At 39.4% G+C, this 27,059-nt stretch overlaps 1 protein-coding gene across 1 annotated transcript in view; it reads right to left on the reverse strand.

Moving 5' to 3' along the window:
- LOC101349662 (phospholipid-transporting ATPase IB-like) overlaps positions 1–27,059 on the reverse strand; it is a 188,367-nt gene that overhangs the window by 105,186 nt on the left and 56,122 nt on the right. The window contains exons 8-13 of the mRNA XM_023740918.1: positions 24,055–24,124; positions 20,246–20,373; positions 18,677–18,788; positions 13,452–13,617; positions 7,627–7,754; positions 6,176–6,253 (exon numbers count right to left, since the gene is read on the reverse strand). Of these exons, the coding sequence (XP_023596686.1) occupies positions 6,176–6,253; positions 7,627–7,754; positions 13,452–13,617; positions 18,677–18,788; positions 20,246–20,373; positions 24,055–24,124 (682 nt within the window). The remainder of the gene's footprint in view (positions 1–6,175; positions 6,254–7,626; positions 7,755–13,451; positions 13,618–18,676; positions 18,789–20,245; positions 20,374–24,054; positions 24,125–27,059) is intronic.

Below are 27,059 nucleotides of genomic sequence, written 5' to 3' on the forward strand. Positions count from 1 at the left end.
TGCCAACACCACAATTCAAAGGCATCAATTATTCGGTCTTCCTTATTCATCATCCAGCTCTCACATGCATAGTAGGCGATTGAAAACACCATGGCTTGAGTCAGGTGCACCTTAGTCTTCAAGGTAGCATCTTTGCTTTTCAACACTTTAAAGGGATCTTTTGCAGCACATTTGCCCAATGCAATGCGTCTTTTGATTTCTTGACTGCTGCTTCTATGGATATTGACTGTGGATCCAAGTAAAGTGAAATCCTTGACAACTTCAAGGAAAAAGAAAACCAGCCTCAAAATCATTTTAAACACAGTCGCAGCTATCATGCTCATTTCTAAAGACAGCACAGAGATTCTGCAGGTAATTACTTCTGTTTAACAAACAATGCAAAGCAATATGTGGTCAAATAGTTTTCAGGTCTTTGTAGTATTTGGGAAGAAGAGAGATACATTGATTAATTTTAGATTTTGTTCACTCAAAACCAAAAACCAAACCCATTACCGCTGAGTCAATGTCAACGTATAGCAACCCTACAGGCCAGAGTAGAACTGCCCCATAGAGTTTCCAGGGCTGTCATCTTTACAGAAACAGATTGTCACCTCTTTTTCCTGTGGAGTGGCTGATGGGTTCAAACTGCCAACCTTTCGGTTAGCAGCCAAGTGCTTAACCAATGTGCACTAGGGCTCCTCTTGTTCACTCAAGTAACCAAAGTAAATAAATAAACAAAAGTGGAAAAAATAAATTCAGGTATATAAGACACTATAAATCTGAAGTCTGAATTTTTCCAATAAAAAGGTAGATACTATTAGATATGCTGTAATCACACGTACACACACAAATATCACATTTAAACAATTTGTGATAAAAAAATAAAAATCAAGGATAGAAAAGAATAAATGAAAACAAAAGGTAGCAAAAATGGCAAAATTAACATGAGGCAAAGAGATGTTATGGTGCAGAGTACAAAACAAGTTAAAGAAAGATATTAAGCAATAATAAAAGACAAAACTTATGAGGGCAGTATGATACTCAAAAATCTGTATGAACCAAACAAAATATGAGTAAATGAATAAAGCAAAGAGAACTTAATAAAAATAAATAATACTTAGAGAATTGAGAACATTTCTTTCAGAACGGGACAGATTCAAATAAATAAAAAATAAGATAAAACATTGAAAACTATAAAACTTGATTTAATAAATACAGAACCTTATTTTTACTTTTAGCTTTCCTTATTTAATAATTAAAGCATTTATGGTCCTACATTATCTTCTGCATACAGCTTTGGCTGAATCCTCTAGGATAATCAGTTAATAGGATGGGGATAGAGAGAACAACATGCACACTTGCAGAGAGAAAAATGAAATAAGAAAAAAAAAAGGAGAAAAAATAAATTAAAAACATGAGACAACACTTTAGTGGTAGCATCTGTGGTCTGAAAAGCTTGTGAGTGGCCATCTGAGATATATCTATTGGCCCCATCCCACTCAGAACAAAGGAGAATGAAGAAAAGCAAAGACACAAGCAAAATACTAGCCCAAAGGACTAAAGGACCAAGTGAACCAGAGACTCCACCAGCCTGAGACTGGAAGAACTAGATGGTGCCCGGCTACTACCAATGACCACCCTGACAGGGGACACAACAGAAAGTCCTGGATAAAGCAGAAGAAAAATGTAGAACAAAATTCAAATTCATGTAAAAAGACCAGACTTAATGGTCTGACAGAGACTGGAGGAATCCCCCAAACTTCGGCCCCCAGACACTCTGTTAACTCAGAACTGAAACCATTCTCGAAGGCCACTTTTCAGACAAAGATTAGATAGGGCTATAAAGTAAAAAATAATACACGTGAGGATTGTGCTTTTTAGTTCAGTCAAATATATGAGACCAAATGGGCAGCTCCTGTCCAAAAGCAGAATGAGAAGGCAGGAAGGGACAGTAACTGGATGAATGGGCACAGGAAACCTGGAGTGGAAAGGGGGAGCATGCTGTCACATTGTGAGGATTGCAACCAAGTCACAAAACAATAATGTATATAACTTTTTGAGTGAGAAATTAACTTGAGCTGTAGACTTTCACCTAAAGCACAATCAAAAAAAAAAAAAAAAAAAAGGGATAAATACAAAGCACATAATAAGATGGTAGAAATGAATACTATTTTTTCAGTCACAAGAACAACAAGACTAAATACTTAAATTGAAAGATTGTCTTTCTCCATCTAGGTCAATTGGCATAACAAAGCTTATTAAGAAAATGTTCTGCATCCTACTTTGGTGAGTGGCATCTGGGGTCTTAGAAGCTTGCAAGTGGCCATCTAAGATGCATCAATTGTTCCCAACCACCTGGAGTGAAGGAGAATGAAGAATACCAAAGACACAAGGAAAATATTAGCCCAAGAGACAAAAGGGCCACATAAACCAGAGACTTCATCAGCCTGATACCAGTAGAACTAGATAGTGCCTGGCTACCACCAATGAACGTCCTGACAGGCAACACAACAGAGGGTCCCTGATGGAGCAGCAGAAGGATGCAGTGCAGAACTCAAATTCTAGTAAGAAGACCAGACTTAATGGTCTGACTGAGACTGGAGGTGCCCCAGAAAGCATGGTCCCTGGACTCTGTCAGCCCAGAACTAAAACGATTTCCGAGGCCAACTCTTCAGACAGGGATTGGACTGGACTGTGGGACATAAGGTGATACTCGTGAAGCGTGTGCCTCTTAGCTCAAGTAGATACAAGAGACCAAAGGGGCAGCTTCTGTCCACAGGTGAGATGGGAAGGCAGAGAGAGTTAGGAGCTGGTTGAATGGTCATGGGGAATCAGGGGTGGAAAGGAGGAGTGTGTTGTCGCAGAATGGGGTGAGCAATTAGGGTCTCATAACAATGTATGTAAAAAAAAATTTTGTGTGGGAGACTAACTTGAATGTAAACTTCATCTAATTACAACAATAAAAAAAAAAAAGATTGTCTTTCTCTAGAGGACTGGAGGAAAAATAAAATCCATCTATATAGTGTTTATAGGAGTACACTTAAAACATAAATCATATAAATATTGAAAAAATACAGATGGCAAAATTGACAGTGAGCAAATACCAATAAAAAAAATGTTGGAGTAGGTATGATATTAATCAAACACAACAGACCCGAGGTTTAAAAAAAAAAAAAAATTTAGAAAAAGAGGTTTACTCCAAAATAATAAACGACTAGATTAACTGAAATTATAGCAAAACTAAATTGCATGTAACTAATAATATGTAAGGAGCCCTGATAGCACAACTGTTAAACTCTCGACTATTAACCAAAAGGTCAGAGCTTCAGGAGAAAGACCTGGAGGCTGCTCCCGTAAAGATTACAGCCTAGAAAACCCTATGGGGCAGCTCTACTCTGTCTTATGCGGTCAGTATGAGTCAGAATCAACTCGACCACACCCAATAATAAAAACAACAGTATGGTTCTTGAACATATAAACCAAAACTAACAATAAAAAAAGGAAAATTCATAAATGAATAATCGTATTGCCTAAATCTAGCAAACCCCTCAGTAATTGATAGATTAAGCAGATAAAAACCAGAGCATGGACAGACAGACCACTGGAGCAGTACAGAAAGTCTAGCAAAGACTCAAGAACAGACAATAAAAGCAGCATCTCAAAATACTCGAGAAAAGACAGATTCTTTAAATAAATGCTTTGGGGACAAATGGATAGTTATTTCAAAGAAGACAAATTGGTTTCATACCTGACACCAAACAAAAGAATAACTATAAATAGATCAGAGATGTAAATGTAAAATACGAAACTTTACAAGTACTAGAAGAAAACACCAGTAAATTCCTTTACAACCTGGGTGTGGGGAAAGACTATGACTCAAAGTTTAGAGGCAATAAATAAAAAAATGTATAAGTTCAATTATATTAAAACAATATTTTACTAAAAAAATCACTACGAGTAAAGTCAAAAGACAAAGTGGGTGGAAATATTTGTAATACATATCACAGATAAAGGCTAATATCCCTCTAGAGAAATACTAAAAATCCAGGGAAAAAAGACCAAACCCAATACAAAACAAGGCAAAGGGCATCAACAGACAAGTAAGAAGATACAGAAATGCTCCTTAAACATATGAAAAGATATTCAACTTTACTAATCCTGTTGTTATTGGTTGCCTTCCAGTCAGCTCTGACTGTTTCGGTTAACAGAACAAAATGTTGCTTGGTCCTGCACCATCTTCATGATTGTTGTTATGTTAGAGTCCATTGTTGTGGCTGTTGTGTCAATCCATCTCACTGAGGGTTTCCCTCACTTTCAATGACCCTTTACTTTACCAAACAAGATGTCCTCTTCTAGCAATTGGTCTTTCCTGACGCCATGTCCAAAGCAAGTGAGCCAAAGTCTCGCCATTCTCGCTTCTAAGGAACATTCTGATTGTATTTCTTCCGTGACTGATTTGTTTGTTCTTCTGGCAGTCCGTGTTATATTCAATATTCTTCGCCAGCACCGCAATTCAAATGCATCAATCCTTCTTCGGTCTTCCTTTTTCTTTGTCCAGCTTTCATATGCATACAAAGCGATTGAAAATACCATTGCTTGGGTCAGGCACACCTTCGTCATCAAAGTGACATCTTTGCTTTTGAAAACTTTAAAGAAATCTTTTGCTGCTGATTTTTCCTAATGCAATATTGCTTTTGATTTCTTAACTGCTGCTTCCGTGGACATTGATTGTTGATCCAAGTAGACCGAAATCATTGACAACTTCAATTGCTTCTTCATTTATCATGATTTTATCGGTCCAGAAAATTTAAACTACACTGAAGAACCATCACTTGCCTATAAGGCTGGCAACAATTCAAAAACATAAAAACACAATCTGTGGGCAAGGCTGTTGGGAAACAGCCACTCAGAATGCTGCTGGGGATGGAAAGTAACACCAACTTATGGTAACCAGACTCCCTACACACTTACCCTCTGACTCAGCAGTCCAACTTCTAGGAATTTACCCTGAAAATACTCCTCCAGCAATATACTAAAACACAAATCTAGCAAAAGATGGAGTGTATTATAAAACTTACCAGGAAGATAGTTCACATGATGTAAATTGTTGTTAGCTGCCATTGAGTCAGCCCCGACTCATGGTGACACCATGCACAATGAAATGAAACGCCGCCAGGTCCTGCGCCATCCCCATGATTGGTTGCAGATTGGACCATTGTGATCTTAAGGTTTTCATTGGCTAATTTTCAAAAGTAGATTGCCAGGCTCTCTTCCTAGCCCATCTTAGTCTGGAAGCTTTGCTGAAACCTATTCAGCATCATAGCAACACGAAAACTTCCACTGACAGATGGGTGGTGGCTGTGCATAAGGTGCATTGGCCATGAATCAAACCTGGGTCTCCTGCATGGAAGGTGAGAAGTCTACCACTGAACCACTATGACATCCCGAGATTTAAGTAACATGTTTTACTGAATCAGAGCACAAGATTTGGACAGCAGTAAAAAAGTGGAAGTCCCTGGTTGGCATAAATGGCTGCTATGCAAAAGGCTGGAGGTTTGAGTACACCCAGAGGTGCCTTGGAAGAAAGTCCTGGAGATCTACTTCCAAAAAATCAGCCACTGAAAACTCTATAGAGCACAGCTCTCCTTTGACACACACCGGGTCGCCATGAGTCGGATTCGACTTGACGGCAACTGGTTAAAGTAGAAGCTCTATTATTGCCTCCAGCTGCTGTGGGCAGTTGCTGAGGTTTGGCAGATGTCAGATTTTGCAGCGGCTTCTGGAGGCTTCCCTGTGAGTCATCTGCCTCAAGGAAGCAGAGAGTGGTGGCCACCACCTAGAGGTGCCAGTCGTTCCTGTGAGGTCTGGACTTTCTGAAAGCTGATGATGGACTGAGAACTAATGACAAGTTGAGAGCTAACAGCAGCTTTCCCTACCTCCCTCCTCCAGCTCATTCACTCTTTTGTAAGCCTCCCAGTTCTCTCTGCATTAAGTTATCTTCCTGCTTAAAACCCCATGATGTCGTGTTATCAATATTTTGAACAAATTATACTTTTAAGTCCCCACCTGCTCCACAAGTGTCAATTTAAACTATACCCTGTGGCTGAAGGTGGCACTTTAACTATGCATAAACTCTTCCTAAAATCCTCCTTTGATGCTCCCATCCTGGAAGCCTAATCCTGAAAGTGGCTCTCACCTGCCCCAGCTCTTCATTGAGATTTGACGTTCTGGCTGTGGCATAGAGGTTGTTTTCTTTAAAGTGCATGTCTTCATCCTGCAAGAAACAAAAATACAGTCCAAGCCACAGAGTCAGAACTAAAGCTCGAAGTTTCTTCAGGAAGTCTATACAGTCCCTCATGTTCAGTGCGATTGCCACTGGAAAGAATTCACAATGGAGAGTCTAGAATACTTGGATTTAAACCGATACGTGCTAGTTTCTCACATGTACTGGGAGAGTCAATTCAGAAGAGGCAGTGCCACAGAAGAACAAAGGTGGCTGTGGTGGTGGTTTGTAATTGGGAGACTTGGCTTTCAGATCCTGGCTCAGCCTCAGACACACTGTATGACCCCGAGTAAGTTAATGCACATCTCTGTGCCTCAGTTACTACACCTGTAAAATGGGAGTAAGAACATGGATCTCATGGTATGTTTGTAAAAATTAAATGAGAATGTCTTTGAAAGCACTTCCTCACACATTGTGACTGTTAAAATAATATCCCCTTTCAAATGATGGTAATCCAATGACATATTGAAAGGATATTTTTGATATATGACATTAGCAATAATTTTATTAAAAAGGAAAGTATTTTAAAGTATAACTAAGAATTTCAACCCCACATTCTAATTGGAAAATTAGTTTGTTGAACTTGCTAAGTATTAACTACCATCAACACAAAGCTGTCACCTAAGAAATCTCTTCCTTAATTTGAAGCGATTCTGGAATGACTACGGGTCTGTCATTCTTTCCATGTATATGGCTTCCAAGACGTCAGAGTCCATCAGTAAGTCTACTGGACCCTGCCCCTCTTCAAGTAACTTGAATTTTAATGGATTAACTATCTCCTATCAGTTTCTATTGAAAGTGACACTCAAAAACTATCTCTTAAATCTTTCTTATCAGCCAAAATAAAACCGGAAAATATGATAACCTCAGAGTGACCCAGAGAGGCCCAGGTTAACACCAGGTTAATATCAGTACTTGGCTTGACTTGAGAGCATCAGGGGGTCAGTCAGCTGCACTGGCCCTGTCATAAGAATAAATAAACCCAAACCAGTTTCCATAAGGTTGATTCTGACTCATGGCGACCCTGGGTGTGCAGAGTAGAACTACTCCATAGTGTTTTCAAGGCTATGACCTCTCAGAAGCAGATCATCAGGCCTTACTTCTGAGGTGCTTCTGGATGGGTTCAAACCACCAACCTTTTGGTCAATAGTTGAATGCTTCACTGTTTTCACCACCCAGGGACTCCTCTCAAATATGATAGCTGGCACAGGACCAGGCAGTGTTTTGTTCTGTTATATATAAAGTCACCACGAGTTGGAGTCAATTCAATGGCAACTAACAACGATTCTTAATAGGATTCTTAGAAAGAAAAAAAAGCCGTAGCTTGAGAGAGAATGTTTTAACTCTCTGATTTTAATACTCACCCAGTTTATAAACAGACCTTGAATATATTTCACAATTTCAAGGGTCACCAGCAGACTAATGGGAATGAGATTGTGGTACAAGATGATGAAGACCAATAGGTCAAACGCAAAGTTGCCGGAGGTGAAATCTATGGAAGAAAATTAGAGGAATCACGTCACAACTTCAGGTACTATATTTTATTGTATTGTTTGTTTAAAATTTTTGGAATTTCACCATGAAAATTACTATTAAAATATAGCTGTTGATGTTAGGTGCTGTCTACTCTAATTTTGACTTATAGTGACCCCATGTGACAAGGTAGAACTGTCCCATAAGGTTTCGTAGGCTGTAATCTTTAGAAGCGAAGATGGCAATACTTCATCTCACCTACTTTGGACATGTTATCAGAAGGGACCAGTCCCTGGAGAAGGACATTATGCTTGGTAAAGTAGAAGGTCAGGAAAAAAGAAGAAGACCCTTGACAAGATGGATTGACATAGTAGCTGCAACAATGAGCTCAAACATAACAATGATCGTGAGGATGGTACAGGACCAGGCAGCAATTTGTTCTGTTGTACATAGGGTCACTATGAGTTAGAATCAACTGGTAAGGGAGCAGATCGCCAGGTCTTTCTCTTGTGGAGCAGCTGGGTGGGTTCAAATTGCCAGCCTTTCAGTTAGTATTGAACTCTTAACCATTGAGCCACCAGGGTCCCTAAAGTATAGTTAAGTGAACGCAAATACAAATTGGTTTTTAAAATATTTGTTAGGCACCAACCATGTAATAGGTAGTATGGGAAGCATTGGAGATACAAGATCTAATAAGACAGAGAGCTTAGATCGTAGCTTGAGAAAACAGTTATGGCATGATGGATCCCATTAAGTGCGATGACTGAAACACAAAGTGGACTATCTAGAAAGGAGCCGCAGAAAAGGGGGTGAGCAAAGTTTTGAAGAAGTGAGTTTGTTAAATGCAGGAGGTGAGGGGAAGGCAATGAGGAGGACATTCTAGCTAGAAGTAAAAGTATGTGTGAAGTCATAGAGATGAGAAACAGCAATTGGAAAACTGTAAACGTTAAATATAACTTCATAATAATTACTTTTTAAAACTCAGAAAGAAGGAAAGTGAGGTTTAAAGAAAAGATAAACGTGATACTTGGTAAAATCTAGTGATTTAAAAAAATTTTTTTAAAGATGGGTGTGTTTATAAGTGTAATTTTCCAAAAAGAATTCAACCTAATTTCACAGAAAGCTACCTAAAAGCCTCTAGAAAGTGTTCAGTGGATATATGCTCACTGACTTATAAAAAATTTCTAAAAACTTGTATCTTACGTCTTAAATGGCCCAGTGGTTAAGAGCTACAGGTGCTAACCAAAAAACAGGCCAGCAGTCTGAATCCACCTGCCCCTCCTTGGAAACGCTATGGGGCAGTTCTCCTCTGTCCTGCAGGGTTGCTATAAGTTGGAATCAACTCAATAGCAACAGATTTGTACTGTTGGAAGGAAGAGGTGATAACTGAAAAGAAATAAATACAAATTACTTTGTAAAGGAAACAGTTAATCAATCACAAATCTGTATTAATACAGGCAGAATTAAATAGTAACTATTATTTGTAAGTTAAAATCTTGGAGCCATTCTTCTTAATAGAGACCATACCTGTAATTTTAGAACAATAGTAGCTAAATCTAGATTTCTAAATTCCATCAACCCAAAACTGAAGCTTGATTTACTATCACATCTATTCAAACTCTATCACCTCTTGTTTACTAATTTTCCCTTGTTGGCCATGATTATATTTTCATACTTACTATATTATGTACACAAAAATTCTTTCAAGAAAACTAGAGCCAGGAATGAGTATGACCATTTTAGAGAGAGAGAAATTTAGACAAAAATCTTTAGTGCTTTGTCAAATTTATCAATTACTGAAAATGCAGTTGTAACTTTAACACTCAATACTTTTTTTGTTTGTTTCTTTGTTTGCTTGCTTGTTTTTCCTTTTGGACAGGACTATCCTGGCCAGAGTAGTTTAGTTCAGAGCTATTTATGGGTTCTTATTACAAATAAGCCACTAACTTCCTTCTGTGATTTTTGGTAAAAATACAGAGTCTCAGCTTTATATTCCATATAACAAGGGCCAGGGCCAGAAAACTACAGAGTTCTGTTCAATTCTTACATTACTTCTTTTAGTCAATCAATTCATTACTGAGCTCCTGTTATGTAAAGGCGCTGTCCAGTGATAAGAAAACGATTCCCGTCCTCAAAAATTCACAATATAATGAAGGGGAGAGATAAATAAACAGTAATTATAAAAGATGATGGTGAATGGATGATCTCGATTAAGGATGTTGTTACAGAAGCCAAAGGAGAAGGTCCTGACTAAACCTTGGAGGAGGTAAAACTAGTGCATCTGCAGGAGGCAATGCCTCATCTTAGTCTGAAATTAGGAGTGGGAGTTGTCCAGGCATGGAGTGATCAAGGAGCATCTGTGGAGAAGGAACACAAAACCAAGGGCCTGGAGACTGAAACAGCCAGTAGATGGATTGGAGAGAGACAAGAAAAGTAGTCCTTGGTTGTTGTTGTTAGTTACTGTCAAGTCGATTCCTGCTTCAATGACCCCATGTGACACAGATGAAGTGTCCCATAGGGTTCCTAGGCTGTAATCTCGACAGGAGCAGATCGCCAGGTCTTTCTCCCAAGAAGCTGCTGGGTGAATTTGAACCCCCAACCTTTTGGTTAGCAGCTGAGCGCTTAACCACTGCGCCACCTGGGCTCCTTATAGTCCTTGGTTAGTGGAAAGTAAAGTGCTAAGTAAGAAGTGTTGAGATAGCATGCTATGAAGATAGGATCAGATTACAGATGTTCTGATGGGCCATGCTGAAGGAGGTTCTAACTACCCTGCAGACCAGGGGTTGGCAAACATTTCCTGTGAAGGGACAGAAAATTAATATTGTAGACTTGGCGGGCCATCTGGTCTGTGGTGCAACTATTCAACTCTGCTGTTGTGACACAAAGCAGCCACAGATAGTTTGTCAACGAATGACTGTGACTGTGTTCCAATAAAATGTATTTACAAAAACAGACAGGGGGCTGGGTTTGACTGCAGAGCATGGTTTGCCAACCCAATTGTAGGCAGTAGGAGACCACTAAAGCTGTCTTGACATATTCATAATTACATTATTTTTATATGCATCTTTCTGAAAATTACGTGAAGAATGAATTTGATTGTAACTTGACGGAGGGCTAGGCAACGAGTTAGAAGCCTTCGTGGTGCAATGGTTTAGCGTTCGCCTGCCAACTTGAAAGGTTGGCGGCAGTCTGAACCCACCACCCGCTCTGAAGGAGAAAGGCCTGACAGTCTTCTTCTGTAAAGATTACAAACTAGGAAACCCTGTGGGGCAGTTCCACTCTGTCCTATAGGGTCACTACGAGTCAGAATAAACTGAACAGCACAAAACAAAAACAACAAGAAAACCCAGAGGAAAAGAGCTGAAAATACTGAAAAAGTAGAATCAGCAAGACTTTTCGACTGACTGGCTGATGAAGTGGGTGTGGGTGGAAGTGGAGGAAGACAGGAAACTGAGAAGAAACCTTAAGGGGAAGTTTTACGTTTCTAACTTGGATAATGGATGAACGGCAGTACTTAGAATTTACACGGAGAATACTGGGAAAGAAACGAGTTGAGGAGGAAGAAGATGGGTTTTGTTTTGCACATGCTGAGCTGAGAAGCCCCCAGGGCATATGGAAAGCAATGTTTGGGCAGTAATGAGTTAATAACTCAGAGAGAGATCTGGGCTGGAGGCAAACAGGCAGAAGGTATCAACTGATGGTAGATAGATAGTTGAAATTATTACAGTAGATGAGTTCTCTCAGAAAGATTATCTGGGGTAGGAACAAACAACCCCCGAGAAACTTGAAGACTCTCCTCCAGGGGAAAAATGCACACATGCATATACATGTAAGAGGAATTTCTGGTAAACCCAGAACCTTGACAAACACCAGCATTTAAAAGGTTGTTTAAGGTTTCCAGGGATCAATTAGGGAAGAAATGGTTAAACAAAACCTAGAAGGTGGCAGAGAGGCCCCATAAGATTATGACTTTTAAAATGACCACTGGGCTTGTCAATTAGGATTTACTCATAACCTTGACCAACAACTTCAGTAGATTGGTTGAAGTGGGTGACAGATTAAAATGGGCCCAAGAGTAACTAGCAGGTCAGGATTCGGAAACAGTGTGGGTGGCCTCTTCTTTCAAGAAGTCTGATCAGAAAGGGAATAAAAGAGATTTAAGGTACCAGGAAGCGACTAAGGGGCCCTGGTGGTATAGTGGTTAAGCGCTTGGCTGCTAATCAAAATGCCGGCAGTTTGAACCACCAGCTGCTGCTTGGGAGAAAGATGTGGCAGTCTGCTTCCACAAAGATTACAGCCTTGGAAACCCTATGGGGCGGCTCTACTCTGTCCTATAGGGTCGCTATGAGTTGGACCCAACTGGATGGTAATGGGTTTGGTTTTCTTTTTGGTTTGGAAGGGAATGTGGAACACAGAATTCAGAGGAATGAAATAGACTTGCGGATACTCTGTTGGTGCAAGTCAGCAAAAGAAGAAGTTAAGGTTCTAAAGTGAATAGAATGAATATTGGAACAAGATTCCAGAAGAGGCACAGATGAAAGAATAATCCTGGAACAGTCAACATTGAGTCAAAGAAAAATAAAATATGAAGTTTTACGCCCTTCTATTAGAACTAGTCGGGATTGACTCGATGGCAGTGGGTTTGGTGTTTTTTTGTTGTTGTTGTATTAGAACTGTTTTAGTGCTCACCCTAAAAGTAATCTCTCTACAAGTAACACAAAGAGATTATCCAAGCAATAGAAATGTTATTCATGTATTTTCTCCAAAGTTTAATCTCCAATATTATACAGTATGTAGAACTTGACACATTTTATAGATAAATCTATGTATATATATGTTAAAATATTAGTGGCTTTTTTAAGATTTTATGTCTGTTTCAAAATAAGTTAATATTCACATTCTTGGTAGAGTAAATGGAAAAAACAAATTTAAACCCAGGTAACTTATTTAAAATAACCTAAATTCTATAAACTTGTAATCAAAACTGGACAAGTAACGTCTAAAAACCGGTATTCGTAAGAATGAACCCTTGATTTTTGATCCAATCTACAAAGTCTACGTCTTAGTTTCTTTGTTCCTAAAATGCTCCCAGACAGGTCTTCTCAAGGGTAGTTAGAACTATTTAAAATGCTGAGGTGAAAGATTAGAAAAGACAGAAATATGTATAATGGTTTATTCTAAAAACATGGAAAGACATGAATAAGAAAATGCCGAACATTTAATACCAAATACCAATTTGCCTTTACATCTTTCCTTGGTAGATGAGCTGTACCCAGTATCCTGGTTTTCTTGTTACCACTCATTGCATACAATGCATTGTACTAAATCACCCCCAATAACTCAGTGAGGAGCAAGGTTCAGAGAAGTGAAAAAACTTGCCCAAGTTCTCTCGGTTTTTAGGCAGTAGAAGCGAAGACAGGGACCCTTGTGTATTTAACTCAATCTTGTGCTTCTGCCCTGACTCATCCCTTTTATTCTGGAAGGCCAGAATTATGTGTAATTTGTCAGAACAATCTTTATTTTAAAAAAAAAAAAATCCTAAGAAGGGAACATTCCATTTCTAAAACCCATTAATCTTCATGTTCTCCCGCAAAAAAAAAAAAATCAGCACAAGTGCTTTCCCTTTCAAATAAAAACATAAACAAGTCTTTAAAGTCACTTTTAAAAGAATTACAAATTGCCAAAATGGCAGCTTCTTGCAACCCCCGACACTTACCTTTCTTATCGATGTACCAGATTTCTTTGCCATACGAATCATTCCAGAACACGGCTCCTGCACAGCTCACAAGGGACATGACCAACAGCAGGATGAACAGCACCAGGATCTGCACGTTGGTCACTTTCTCCACATTTGATTTCTTGAGAGGTGTTCTGACTGAATTCTGCACAATAGTACACACACACACACACACACACACACACAAAAGGGATTACAGTGCACAAACATTTTGATGCAGAGAGAAGGTAAAAAAATCCCAACAGTTGAAAAGTAGAATACATTTCTTTTTTCCAAATAACTAACAGAAGTGTGTGACATTGCTGAATGAGTGTGCCTTTTTCATTAAAAAAAAAAAAAGTTGCATTGCATACTCAAGGGGACCCGCACATACTACAGAATAGAACTGCTCCATGGGGTTTTCTTGGCTATAACCTTTACAGAAGCAGATTGTTAGGCCTTTCTTCCATGGTTCTGCTGGGCAGGTTCAAACTACCAACCTTTATTTAGGTTAGTAGTTGAGCGCAAACCGTTTGTGCCACACAGAGACCTTCTCTGTTCTACTTAACCCATTGCCATCAAGTCAATTCTGACTCATAGCGACCCTACAGGAGAGTAGAACTTCTCCATAGGCTTTCCTAGGCTGTAATCTTTACAGAAGCAGATCACCAGGTCTTTTTCCCAAGCGGTGACTGGTGGGTTCAAACTGCCAACCTTTTGGTTAGCAGCTGAACATTTTAACCACTGTGCCACCAGGGCTCTTCTTTTCCATTTACCCAGTCATAAATAGCCTCACAGCATCTTTTGCTCGTTCCTAAAAAACATATACCCACATGATTCCACCACAGTTGCTTAGCGTTTCTTAAAATGGTGCTGGTTATGCCAATTATTCCATCATGCCCAGATCTGAGAGAAGTTAGGCATGTTCTAAAGCAGCTAAATCAAAATAATAGCTAAGGAATTTGCTTCACAGGTATTTACCCCATGCCCACATCACCATGCTATGAACTAAGTTGTTGTTTTTTTTTAAGTTCAAGGCCTTCACTTCAGGGTCCTAAAAGACCAAAGGACATCTAGTAAAGCCCTGAAATTGGTCATAAAATTCTTACATTTACATATATGGCATTTTTCTTGAATGCATGTCCATCACTTTCTTAACAAATATTTACCATATGCCCCTATGCACGAGACTCCACTCTAGACTCTAAGGACACAAAATTGAACAAGACAGGCATGGTCCATGGCTTTCACCAGATTCTCAGCATCCACTGCAATGTCCACTCTTGGTGATCTGAAGCTCCATTAGTGAGTTAAACTCATCTGACCTCAGTGGCTCACTTGACATTGACTTCATTGAGAAGCATGCAGGACAGGAACCATGGTGTGCCAGCAAGGCAGTGTCAGACACGTTTCTTCAGTTGGAGAAGTTCTCACAACTGTCTCTTTTCTAGTCATTGGCCCCCTAAGTAGCAGGTCAAATGTGAGAGAATGGGACCACATAGGTGGGGGCAGAAGCCACCATGACCTACAAAGCCCTTTCCATATATGAATGGAGAGAGCTCCTGAAACAGTCCCACTGGCGAGCCTTCTGGGTCCCAGCAATAGGGTGCCTAGTTACAAGTTCGTTGTACTGTACTTAGGGAAACCCAGAGCTATGGCTTCTAGTCAGGTATGTACAGTTCACTCAAAGACCTTCTAGTGAGATGCAGTTTACCAATTGTTGTTAGCTGCTGTCAAGTCTGCCTCTACTCATGGTGACCCCATAAACAACAGAATGAAACACTGTTCAGTGTTATGGCATCCCCATGATAAAGTGCGGATTGGACTGTTGTGATCCATAGGGTTTTCAGAAGTAAACCACCAGGCCTTTCTTCCATCTCATTCTGAAAGCTCTGCTAAACCCTGTTCAGCATCATAGCAAAATGCAAGCCTCCACTGACAGACAGGTGGTGCCTGTGCATGAGGTGCATTGGCCAGGAACTGAACCTTTATCTCCCTATGGAAGGTAAGCATTCTACCACTGAACCACTGTCTTACCTAGTGCTGCTATAAAAGAAATACCATAAATGGATGCTTTAACAAACAGAAATTTATTTTCTCACAGTTTAGGTGGCTAGAAGTCCAAATTCAGGGTGCCGGCTCTAGGGGAAGACTTTCTCTCTCTACTAGGTGAGAAGAAGGTCCTTGTCTCTTTGAGCTTCTTCTCCTGGGAGATCTTCACGTGGCTTGGTATATCTCTTCCCCCATCTTGAGACTGACTCAAGATATACCCTACACTACTCCTGTCTCATTAACGTAACAAAGACAACCCATTCCCAAATAGGATTATAACCACAGGCATAGAAGTTATGATTTGCAACACATATTTTTGGGTAAACAGTTCAATCTATAACAATTAGGTGAACCATCAATTACCAGATGTGATGTTGCCGGTAACAGAATAAACATTCCTCCTTTATCAGTTTTCCAGGGAACAGAGCTAAAAAGTTAGCCCAAGTTTATTTTCCCACAGAGAAGGAGAAAGCACGTTATCACAAGATCTAAATAAAGTTTAAGAACCACTGATTGATTTGAAAAGGCAAGTGCACATACAATTAATAACGCAAAATTTTCATCAATACTAAAAAATAACAAAAATAGGTGCCCAGAAATACACAACAAAGAGCTGAGAGCCAAAAAGGCATGTGGGCAGTCAAGGTCAGGAAATTTCCCATGAAAAATGTGATTTTTGAGCTGATTCTTGAAGAATTAACTAACTATTCAAAGAGGAAATGAGTATGACTAGGCTAGAAAGTTCAGGATAAGAGGAGGTGGGAGGTGAGTTCATAAAGACAGATTAGCAAGGAGTTCTGTATGCCAGGCTGAGACAAGGGGAAGATACTGGAAGTTCATAAAAAGAATGTTTTATGTTGGAATCAGCATTTCAGGGAAGTTCATTGAGAGGGGGCATGCAAAGCAGACTAGGGGGAGGAGAGACAGGGTAAGGGCAACTCCAATCAAAAATCCTCAGAACTTCTTCCTGCATTTGCATCACTGGAATGTATTCCACGCTCATTCAAAATCTATACTTGTCAACATGTCTATATTTCCTCAATCACAACCCCTCAAATGTTAGATCTATTCTTCAATAATACATTCTCAGAATTTTGTATATGTTGTTTGATTCTTTTCGTTTACAACAGAAAGCACGTAATCTCCCAGCATAAAAGTTAATAGTCAATAGAGATGAGAAATTTATCACTGTTAGCATATCTAATGTTCTACTCAATGGCACCTAACAACAACAACAAAGTTCTACGGTCTCCTTTTTTGCATTCTTACTAGTACCATTAGTTTCATTTTTTCTAGGCCACTCATTTTCATAAAATACTCAAATACATGTAAACTTTTACCTAACAGTGTTACAATAATGCCACAGCTCATGAAAGTCTATATTCGGCATAGGAAAATCAACTTAGTGTTAGCACATGATGAAGAAAAGCTAAAATCGTATGTAAGTCAAGAACTACCTGTACACAATTTCATCCATCTTCCTCATGTTCCATATCTAAGCAATCAACATATCTTGTTGGTTCCACCACCTGAATGTCATTCCAACCATCCATTTCCTTCCATCACTATTGTTTCCACCCTAGTTCACATTTCCATCTTTTTTCCCTTGGACCACGGTAACAGACTCCTAACTGCTTTCCCTGTCTCCTGTCTTCTCCCCTTCAGTCTATTTTCCACACTGCAACCGCAATTACTTTCCAGAAACAAAAATGTTACTCATTCCTTCATTGGCCTTCCCTTACCCTTAATATAAAATCCAGAATTCCTTCAGATTGTATATAGGGTAGGCTAGCTGCTGTAACAAATAGACCTCCCAAATATATAATACTTCACAGTCAAAAAAAAAAAATTTATCACCTAGCAGTATTGGCATGGCCTTATTCCATGCAGTCATTCAGGAATCCAGGCTGACAGCATCTCCAACATGTGGTCCAGAATCACTGTAGGGAAAGTCTGCATGATAGTCAACCAGAATAGGGAAAGAGGATGGAAGAACATGCATGGGAGATTTTTGTGCACACCACTTCTGCTCACATTCCATTGGTGAAAAATTCCATCATAAGGCTGCATTGAACTGTAGTGTCCAGGAAGAAGATGAGAGTGTGGATCTTGTTGAGCAGCTAACCATCGCTGCTACATGTGACCTATGAGACCCTCCTCAATCCACGCCCTGTCAGTGTCTTCAGTATCCCCTTTCACCACTTTCCTTCTCCTTGCCCATTCAACATTACAGCTCTCCTGAAATTCCCAATTCCTTAGGAGAAATATTTGCTCTCTTTCTCCTCCCACACTTCCACACAGAAAATTTCTCTGTGTGGAATAGTGTTTCCCCACCTACTCCTCTTTGCCTGGCTAACTCTAACGCATCTTTCAAGTTTCAGCTTAAACAACACTTGCTTGGAGAGGCCACACCTGACCCTTGGATTAGCATATATACACTTGGTGTAGGCTCCTACCTTACAGTATTTGTTGTAACAAAGGACATATCACAGTTTATTGGAATTTTGTTTAATGTGCTTAAATTCTTCTTCAGCTATAATCTCCACAAGGGCAGGGACCTCTCAAGATGTCCCAAAGCGTTCTCAAAAGTTAACAACTGAATAAAAAAACCAATTCAAAATGGATCAAGGACCTAAATGTGAAAACTAAAACCATAAAACTCTTAGAAAAGTTAACAACTGAAAGGAATGGTACACGAGAGTAATAACTTACATAGAAATCTCTAAAGTTAGCTTGGCAAAAGAAAAGTCTTACCATACATGACTAAAAGCAGCCAATATAAATGTACTATAAAACGAGCATTAATAACCTAGAAACTTTTTTTGATAATTGAAAGCAAAGCAATAACCTTTGGTTATAAAAATTACTCATTTTAAACTATATCTCACTCAGCTTATAAAAATTACTTAAACCTAAGTTAAAACAAATTTTCCTTCAGTCCTTGAAGACATTGGATAATTATATTTCAGGTAATAAACGTCTGGTGAGAAATAATTTTTAAAGTCAGAGAAATATCTAAAACTAGAGATGAAATATGGACCTCCCTTCAAATTTCAGGGTAGTAAACAGAAATGAGCCTCCTAAACTGGAAAGATACATACTAAACTCTTTCACGTCACAAAAACAGAGAAAAATCTAAAAGCAGTGCTGTTTGTTATCACGGATTGTCTTACCTGCATGAGTTTGGTTTCAAATCCAGTATAAACAACTACGCCAAAGATCCACTGAGTATTTTTAAGTTGTGTACCTCTTAGCAAGACCTGGTCAGGCCCGATTGGAACAGGGCTAAAAACACAGCAGAGCATTTATTAACTACCAAAGAAATTTTCTGTTTTCACAGAGTAAAAGAAAGCATAGACATTCACCTTATGTATATTTTCTTTTGTCAAGCTCAACTTTGGGAGCAAATAACAATAAAATAAATGTTTATCCACAACAACACCTGTTTCTACAAGAGCACTGGGTGGGGGGGGGATGTATATTACCATCCATTTCTCACCATTCCATACCCAAAACCCATTGCTGTCGAGTCAATTCCTACTCATAACAACCATACAGGACAGAGTAGAACTGCCCCATAGGGTTTCCAAGGCTGTAATCTTTATGGAAGCTGACTGCTACATCTTTCTCCCGGAGAGCAGCTGGTGGGTTCAAAATGGCGACCTTGCGCTGAGCAGCCAAGAACTTAACCTGCGCCACCACGGCTTCTTCACCATTCCATAGATACGTTTATTAAAAATGTTAGAGGGAGAAACATTTCTTATACCTAGGGCACCTATAAAATTTATCAACCAAACTGGGACACTTTTGAGAGTAAAAGTTGCCACTAATTATGCCAAGACAACACAATTAAACTGAGACTGTTTCCTGGTTAACCTGCACAAGCTCATAACCCTGCTACTCCACTCAAGACCTAGAAGTTGAATTACTCATCCACTTTTGAAATATTGTTCATTTCATGAACTATATATTTATTTGTCAGGGAGGATTAAGTGAACAAATTAAGCATTAAGTGGACCTATGTGTGCTGATTTCATAATCCTAGGAGGGTTGCCATCCGACTCTGACTCATGGCGACCCTGTGTGTGTCAGAGTAGAGCTATGGTTCATAAGGTTTTCAGAAGTAGATCACCAGGCCTTTCTTATGAGGTACCTCTGAGTGGGCTCAAACCTCCAATCTCCAATGCTGGGAGTATTAATGGTTTGCACCATCCAGGGGTTATAAAGGGATTACATATGGTAATTCAGAGCACACAAAGCAAGTCTAGCTGCCATATTTACTTGGTGTCCTTCCTCCAGGCCTGGGTTGACTCAATACATCAGAAATGCACTCCTTAAATCTTAAGTGATAACTATACAGAAGTAGAGTAGAAGTAAGGAAAAATAGTCATCATAATTAAATCACATTCTTAGTTACTTCTCTTCTTTGGTCACTTTCAAAACCTTGCTCTTCCCACTGATTTACCCCAAGGGATGTGTTTAAAATTTATACTCAAAAGGAACTTGAGCCTGACTTCTCCAGGCCTAGCATTTCCAGGTATACTGATGAAGAGAATGTCATACCTGTCCACCTATATTTAAGAATTTTTTAATAATTACATTGGTGCTCAGGGTATTTACTTTCTCAACTTCAAGTAAAATGTGAACAATTCTAATCTTTTAAAATGTTATTGAGAGAATGAAAATGACCTCATTCTATGTTCCATGAAAGAAAAAAATGTTTGAGAAGAAAAAGATGATACCTTTTACCAGTTAGATACAAGGTTCCAACAAAGCGATCAAAATGACGATTAGGTCCTTCACATTCTATTTTTCCAGATAGGGTTAATAATTGTTTTTTCGTTTGCATTTTAGCTGTTTCTGGCAAAGCCTATAAAATAAAACCAAGGGGAAAATGAAAATAAAAGTTTAATATGCTGTGGCAAAGTTCAATGCCTCCAGTAGTTGATAAAAGACGATGATGAAAGTCAGTGTCTAAAACTGCACTGCACTTACTAGATACTAAAATAATACATATCAAACTTTAATATAAACTTTATCACAAGACTCTGCCGTATCAGCATTTTGCAAAATAATTTTAATAAAGTTGAAAGAGGTAGGAAAGTTTTCAAAACCTCTGTCTACTGAAAATACCATTTTTGACAGTATAACTATAACCAGCCATCATATGATGTTTGATCCTTTTGTGTATGTAGCTGAATTATACACTACTAAACTATTCATTGAAGGAGTCCTGGAGAGACCAGGGACAGAAAAGGCCTTAAACGACAAGTTATGTCAGTTAAAAATTTTGTCTGGAAGAACGGTGCGAACGCTGTTTGCTTCCTCCTTATCTGTCTGCTTGTAGCTGTCTTTCAGATCAGCCAATTAGAACTAGAATTCTGGGCATGCGTGGTAAGAGATCAGGTCGACTAGCGGATGGCCTCATCCATAAATGTTGTCTAGGAACTAAAATCACCGGACATACGTCATGAGCGGTGACCGAGCCCATTGCCAAAGCGAGAAGTCCGTCAGCCACTTCTGTGCCAGAGTTCTACGAGGACCCGTTTTTGAATATATATGAAGTTAATGGATATGCATGACTTCCCTTTCCCGCGTGGTATAAAGCTGCACTTCCAGCCCTTTGTTCCGAAAGAGAGTGCTTTCGGGGAGGACCCCTCCCCCCCCCACAGCCTTACTCTCCGGGCGTAATGAATTATGCCTTGCTTTAAATCCGGTTGACTCTTAACTAGAGTACAAGCGAGGAGCCCATTATGTTTGGTAACACTGGTGGCACAGTGGTAAAGCGCTCAGCTGCTAACTGAAAGGGTGGTTCGAACCCACCAGCTGCTCCATGGGAGAAAGATGTGGCAGTCTGCTTCTGTAAAGACTTACAGACTTTGAAACCCTAATGGGGTAGTTCTACTGTGTCATACAGGGTCGCTGTGAGCTGAAATTGACTTGATGGAAATGGGTTCAGTGGGTTAAACTATTCATGAAGGAGCCCTAGTAGTGCAGTGGTTAAGTGTTCAGCTGCTAACCAAAAGGATGGCAGTTCAAACCCACCCAGCAGCTCCGCTGTAGAAAGTCTTTACAGTGATCTGCTCCCGTAAAGACTACAGCCTAGAAAACCCTATGGGGCAGTTCTACTCTGTCATGTGGGGTCGCAATGAGTTGGAATCAACTTGATAGCACCCAACAACAACAAGATACTCATTATATTATTTGATAAAGTTTGAAGTCTACCACTTAAAAAATCAGGAAACGTATGCTAATCTAAAATCTATGCTTGAGCGTCTGTTTCATGATATGCTTGTCTCCCCAATCTTGCAAAATCATAATAACAAAAAACAAGGAAGAATACCATCAGCAGACCATAAATTTTGAGGAATTTCTAGAAAATAGAGAAAAGGTTAGATTAAATTATATTGGATTGACAAACAAACCAGAGCAGAGTAAACTAAACCAAAGCAAGGATCCTGTTCTGTTTCTAGTTTTGTACAGATGTGTTTTGAGTAGCCAAAGGGAGCATTATTTTGTAAGAAAACAGGTAGGGAGTGACCAGTTGGGCCTTTAGCCCTGATCTCTCTTTCATCAAACACCCAGGGCTGATGAGTAACAGTCTGGATCAGTGGTCCTCAACCCTGACACAATATAATCACCTTAGGAGCTCCACCCTAGATCATGCAGGACCCAGGCAATCAGTATTTTCTAAAACCCCTCAGGATGTCTCAAAGTGCTTCTCAAATTGTATGTGTATACAAATCACCTGAGGATCTTGTTAAAATGCAGGTTTTGATTCAGTAGGTCTGGGATGGGGCCTGGAATACTCCATTTCTAACAAGCTCCCAGGATATGTCAATGCTGATGATGCTGATCTATGGACCACTCTTTGCATAGCAAAGATCTAGTACAGTGGTGCTCAAACTTTTGGATGCATCAGCTTCACCTAGAGGTCTTGTCAAAACACAGATTGCTGGGCCCTACCCCCCGAGTTTTTTATTCAGTAGGTCAGGGATTGTTGTTAGTTGCCACAGAGAACCACTCCATAGTGTTTTCAAGGTTGTGACCTTTCAGAAGCAGTTCACTAAGCCTGTCTTCTGAGGAGCCTCTGGGTGTATTTGAATAGCCAACCTTTTGGCTGACAGTCGAGCACTTAACCGTTTGCACCACCCAGGGACCCCCAGAGGATGGTGATGCTGCTAATCCAAGGTTCACACTTTAAGAACCACCAATTGAAAGACCATGTCATTCCAATAAGATGAGCTCAACCTTCCAGAGAGAAAAAGAGATCATCTGCAAGAGCACCTCAAAAGGATAATAAAGGAATACTACAAACAACTCTACACATATAAATTTGACAGCTTAGATGAAATGGACCAACTCCTCAAAAAATAGAAACTACCATGTCTCACTCAGTATGAAATAGATAAATAGCATTATAACTAATAAGGAAATTGAATACATAATTTTAAAAACTCCAAAAAAAAAAAGAAAGAAAGAAATCTTCAAGCCCAAACAGTTTCACTGGAGACTTCTGCCAAATGCTTATAGAAGAATCAACACTAATTCTACACATTCTCTTCCAGAAAACAGAAGAAGAGGGGACACTTACCAATTTTGTAAAAATTATGAGCAAGCAGACATGTGAACAGTCGAATGTAAAATCAGGGGCTCCCTTACTGAAGCAAACTAATAAAGCAGAAAATCAATTTTCTTGAAGATCAACATCTATTATTTCATTAACAAAAATTTAATTGGAAAACCTTCTCCTCTCATTCATAATCACAAGTTTCACTGATTCAAATGGTAGTTTAAAAATCAGTGGTATACAGGACCACTTAGAACTCATTTACACTCCGTTTTAATCTAGTTATGATATTAGGCATGAGAGTGGTTTTACCACCAAAGTACTAAATAGAAGTAGCCTTAAAACAGTAAACATAAATGTATGATATCCTTTACAATCTGAATTTCATAGGAATAATTTTCCTAGCAATAGTGACACATTCACCCAGCCCCCCTTATAATAATAAAACTAAAATCCTGTTGCCATGGAGTGGATTCCGACTCATAGCAACCCTATAAAACAGAGTAGAACTACACCATGGGGTTTCCTAGGAGCGGCTAGTGGATTCAAACTGCTGACCTTTTGTTTAGCAGCCGAGCTGTTAACCACTGTGCCACCAGGGCTCCAATTAAAAAAAAAAAACCCAAACCCACTACCGTTGAGTCGATTCTGACTCATAGCAATTCCATAGGGTTTCCAAGGCTGTAAATCTCTACAGAAACAGACTACCACATCTTTCTCCCACAGAACTGCTGGTGGTTTCTAAGACCGAACCGTTCTGTTAGCAGTCAATCGCTTTAACTACTGTGCCACCAGGGCTCCTTAATAATAATAAAATACCCTCTAAATATCTCATGAGAATAAAGTATGTCCATTCAATGGCAATGAGCTTTGTTTTTTTTTTTTGTTTTTTTTTTTGCTAGAAAAAAAACAAGTGGTATCTGACAAAACTTTACATTGTGGGCTCAGGTGTAAAATTAGAATAAGAAAAGATATCTTTACCTGCCGTATCTTTAGATTTGTCTCTCCATCTAGATTAGATGTTGCAATATAACACATTGAATGCGATTCACTGAGGAAAATAAAAATAACAATACTGAAGTAATATCTCTCCACAAAATTAATTTCCCAATAATGTTGTACCTGTAGTAACCATGAAATGCGACCTGTGTTAATAACTGTTCTTCAAAAATAAAAGGACTACAAACAACTAATTTGCCAGAGGGCGTTAACAGTCTGATCCTGGCAGCCTAAAAGTCATCTTGCAGAATGAATCCGTAGAAAAGGTTTTGCTCCCACGTCTTTCACCCTTACAGGCCTATGTGATTACCCTTTAAATCCAAGAAGAGAAATGGTTGAGGATGAACAGGAGATGTGATGTAGTTCAGAACAGCCCCAATTCCAGAGTATTCCAAAATCATATCCAGGATCAAATCCAAAGTGGAAACTAAAATCCCCAAAGTCCTAGCCTTTAGGGTCTTTAGAATGAAGGTGTATCTTCCAGGACAGCTCTGGACAGAGCAGAGACCCTGAGACAAACATTACACTTTTCTGTTCCACTTTACCTCAACAGTTAGGGAATGAAGGCCCTGAATTAACAAGCATTTACCTTGCTAGATTTTATTCATGCTAAATGCCAAGTCATTTCTGAAAATTAATCATTTTGAAGGAAAATCCACAAAGAATAACAAAAATTCTCCATTAAAGTTTACTTAGTCTTAAATTCAGACTTATCTCTTCAGTTGTATCTCATTCACTAAAATATCAGCTTTAAAGTACAATAATCCCGCATTAATTTTTCTAGGATTATAGCCAAGACCATATGCCCCAAAATACGACTATCATGTAGTCTAATATTAAAAATATAGCTTCATTAGGGGATACCAGTGATATACAGAGTAAACACCTCTAAACATTCTCTCATATAAAAGCAATGAAAAAAACTAGCAAAAACTTGTCAGAATTAACTCTTTAGAACTCTGAAAATTAATCAAAGGTTTGAAACAACCAGGAAGCTTTTATTCAAGAAAAATAGCTGAATCTTGGCTTAAAAACAAAACAAAACAAAATACAATGAGCTTTGTAATGTTTTAACTTTTCCTAGTCCTATTACCTTCTCTCTAGCTCAGTGTTAGCCTTGAAAAGTAACAGTCCCTATTCCTGGTACTTAAAAGAGGAAAACAAAACTAGAGCTCTTTCAAAGCCTTATTTCCAAAGAATTGTCATTATATGACCTTGTCATGGATTGAATTATGTCTCCCCAAAAATGTGTGCATCAATTTGGCTGGGCCATGATTTCCAGTATTGTGTGCTTGTCTTCCATTTCGTGATTGTAATTTTATGTTAAAGAGGATTAGGGTGGGATTGTAACACCTTTACCCAGATGTCTTAGTCATCTAGTGCTGCTACAACAGAAATACCACAAGTGGATGGCTTTAACAAAGAGAAATTTATTTCCTTACAGTAAAGTAGGCTAAAAGTCCAAACTCAGGGTGTCAACTCCAGGCGAAGGCTTTCTCTCTCTCAGCCTTCTCCTCAGTGTTCCGCGAGACTAGGAGCTTCTCTGCACAGGGACCCCTGCCCAAAGGACGCGTCCTGCTCCTGGCACTGCTTTCTTGATGGTATGAGGTCCCCCTGTCTCACTGCTCACTTCCGTCTTTTATATCTCAAGAGATTGCCTCAGGACACAATTCAATCTTGCAGATCAGGTCCTGCCTTACTAACACAACTGCCACCCATCCTCCCTCATTAACATCATAGAGGCAGGTTTACAACATAACAGGAAAATCACACAGTACCAGGAATCATGGCCTAGCCAAACTGATACACACGTTTTTGGGGGGACATAATTCAAGTCATGACACCAGGTCACATCCCCGATCCAATGTAAAGGGAGTTTCCCTGGGGTGAGGCCTGCGCCACCTTTTATCTCTCAAGAGATAAAAAGGAAAGGAAAGCAGAGAGTCAGGGGACCTCATATCACCAAGAAAGCAGTGCCAGGAGCAGAGTGCATCTTTTGGACCTGGGGTCCCTGCCCAGAAAAGCTTCTAGTCCAGGGGAAGATTGATGAGAAGGCCGACAGAGAGAGAGCCTTCTGCTGGAGCTGATGCCCTGACTTTGGACTTTTAGCCTACTTTACTGTGAAGAAATAAATTTCTCTTTGTTAAAGCCATCCACTTGCGGTATTTCTGTTATAGCAGTGCTAGATGACTAAGACAGACCAGTTTAGTCATTATCTGAAAGACCCCACTTAAAAGGCTTGTTTTTACTTAATCTGACCTGGGCTTATCCAGTGCTAAAAACTTCTCCACTACAGGGTAGGGAGGGGATGGGAAGAGTTTGTCAGAAACATTTACAGGAAAGAGTTTTAATGCCACAGCTGTCTGAGATGATGGGCAACATTTGGGGCAAACAATAGACTAACCAAAATGCTAAAAAGAAAAGTTAAGGAATGAGATGTTCATGTAGGCTTTGGAAAAAAAAAAAAACTTTGTTGTCGAGTTGATTCCAACTCATAGTGACCCTATAGGACAGAGCAGAACTTCCCCAAAGGGTTTCCAAGGAGCAACTGGTGGATTTGAACTGCCAAGTTTTTGGTTAGCAGCTATAGCTCTTAACCACTACACCACCAGGGTTTCTAGGCTTTGAAAAGCTCCTACATATTCCTGAGAATCTAGAAGGCCACATGCCACTGTAAGGCTTTGTGCATACACGGGGCTGTGCACATGCTCAGAAAAGACCCAAGAAGCCCCTAAACTCTCACACCTGGCTAACCTTGAGCTCTGCTCAAACAGGAAATGAAGGCTAAGGCAGAGTGTAAAGTTGAAGCTGAGTGTTGAAAGCATGTTCCAACATGCATGCAGAGCCCCTCAGCAAAGACTGGAAGATTTATTTGTTCCAGACATTTAATGAAATCTCTGTCAAATCATAGGTTGACCATTCAGCTGAGTAGAGACTTCAGTGGCTACACATGGCAAAGAATACAAAATTTACAGAGTCCCAAAAAA

This window comes from Trichechus manatus, unplaced genomic scaffold (genome assembly GCF_000243295.1).
Source record: "Trichechus manatus latirostris isolate Lorelei unplaced genomic scaffold, TriManLat1.0 scaffold00168, whole genome shotgun sequence".
NCBI classification, from domain to species: domain Eukaryota; kingdom Metazoa; phylum Chordata; class Mammalia; order Sirenia; family Trichechidae; genus Trichechus; species Trichechus manatus.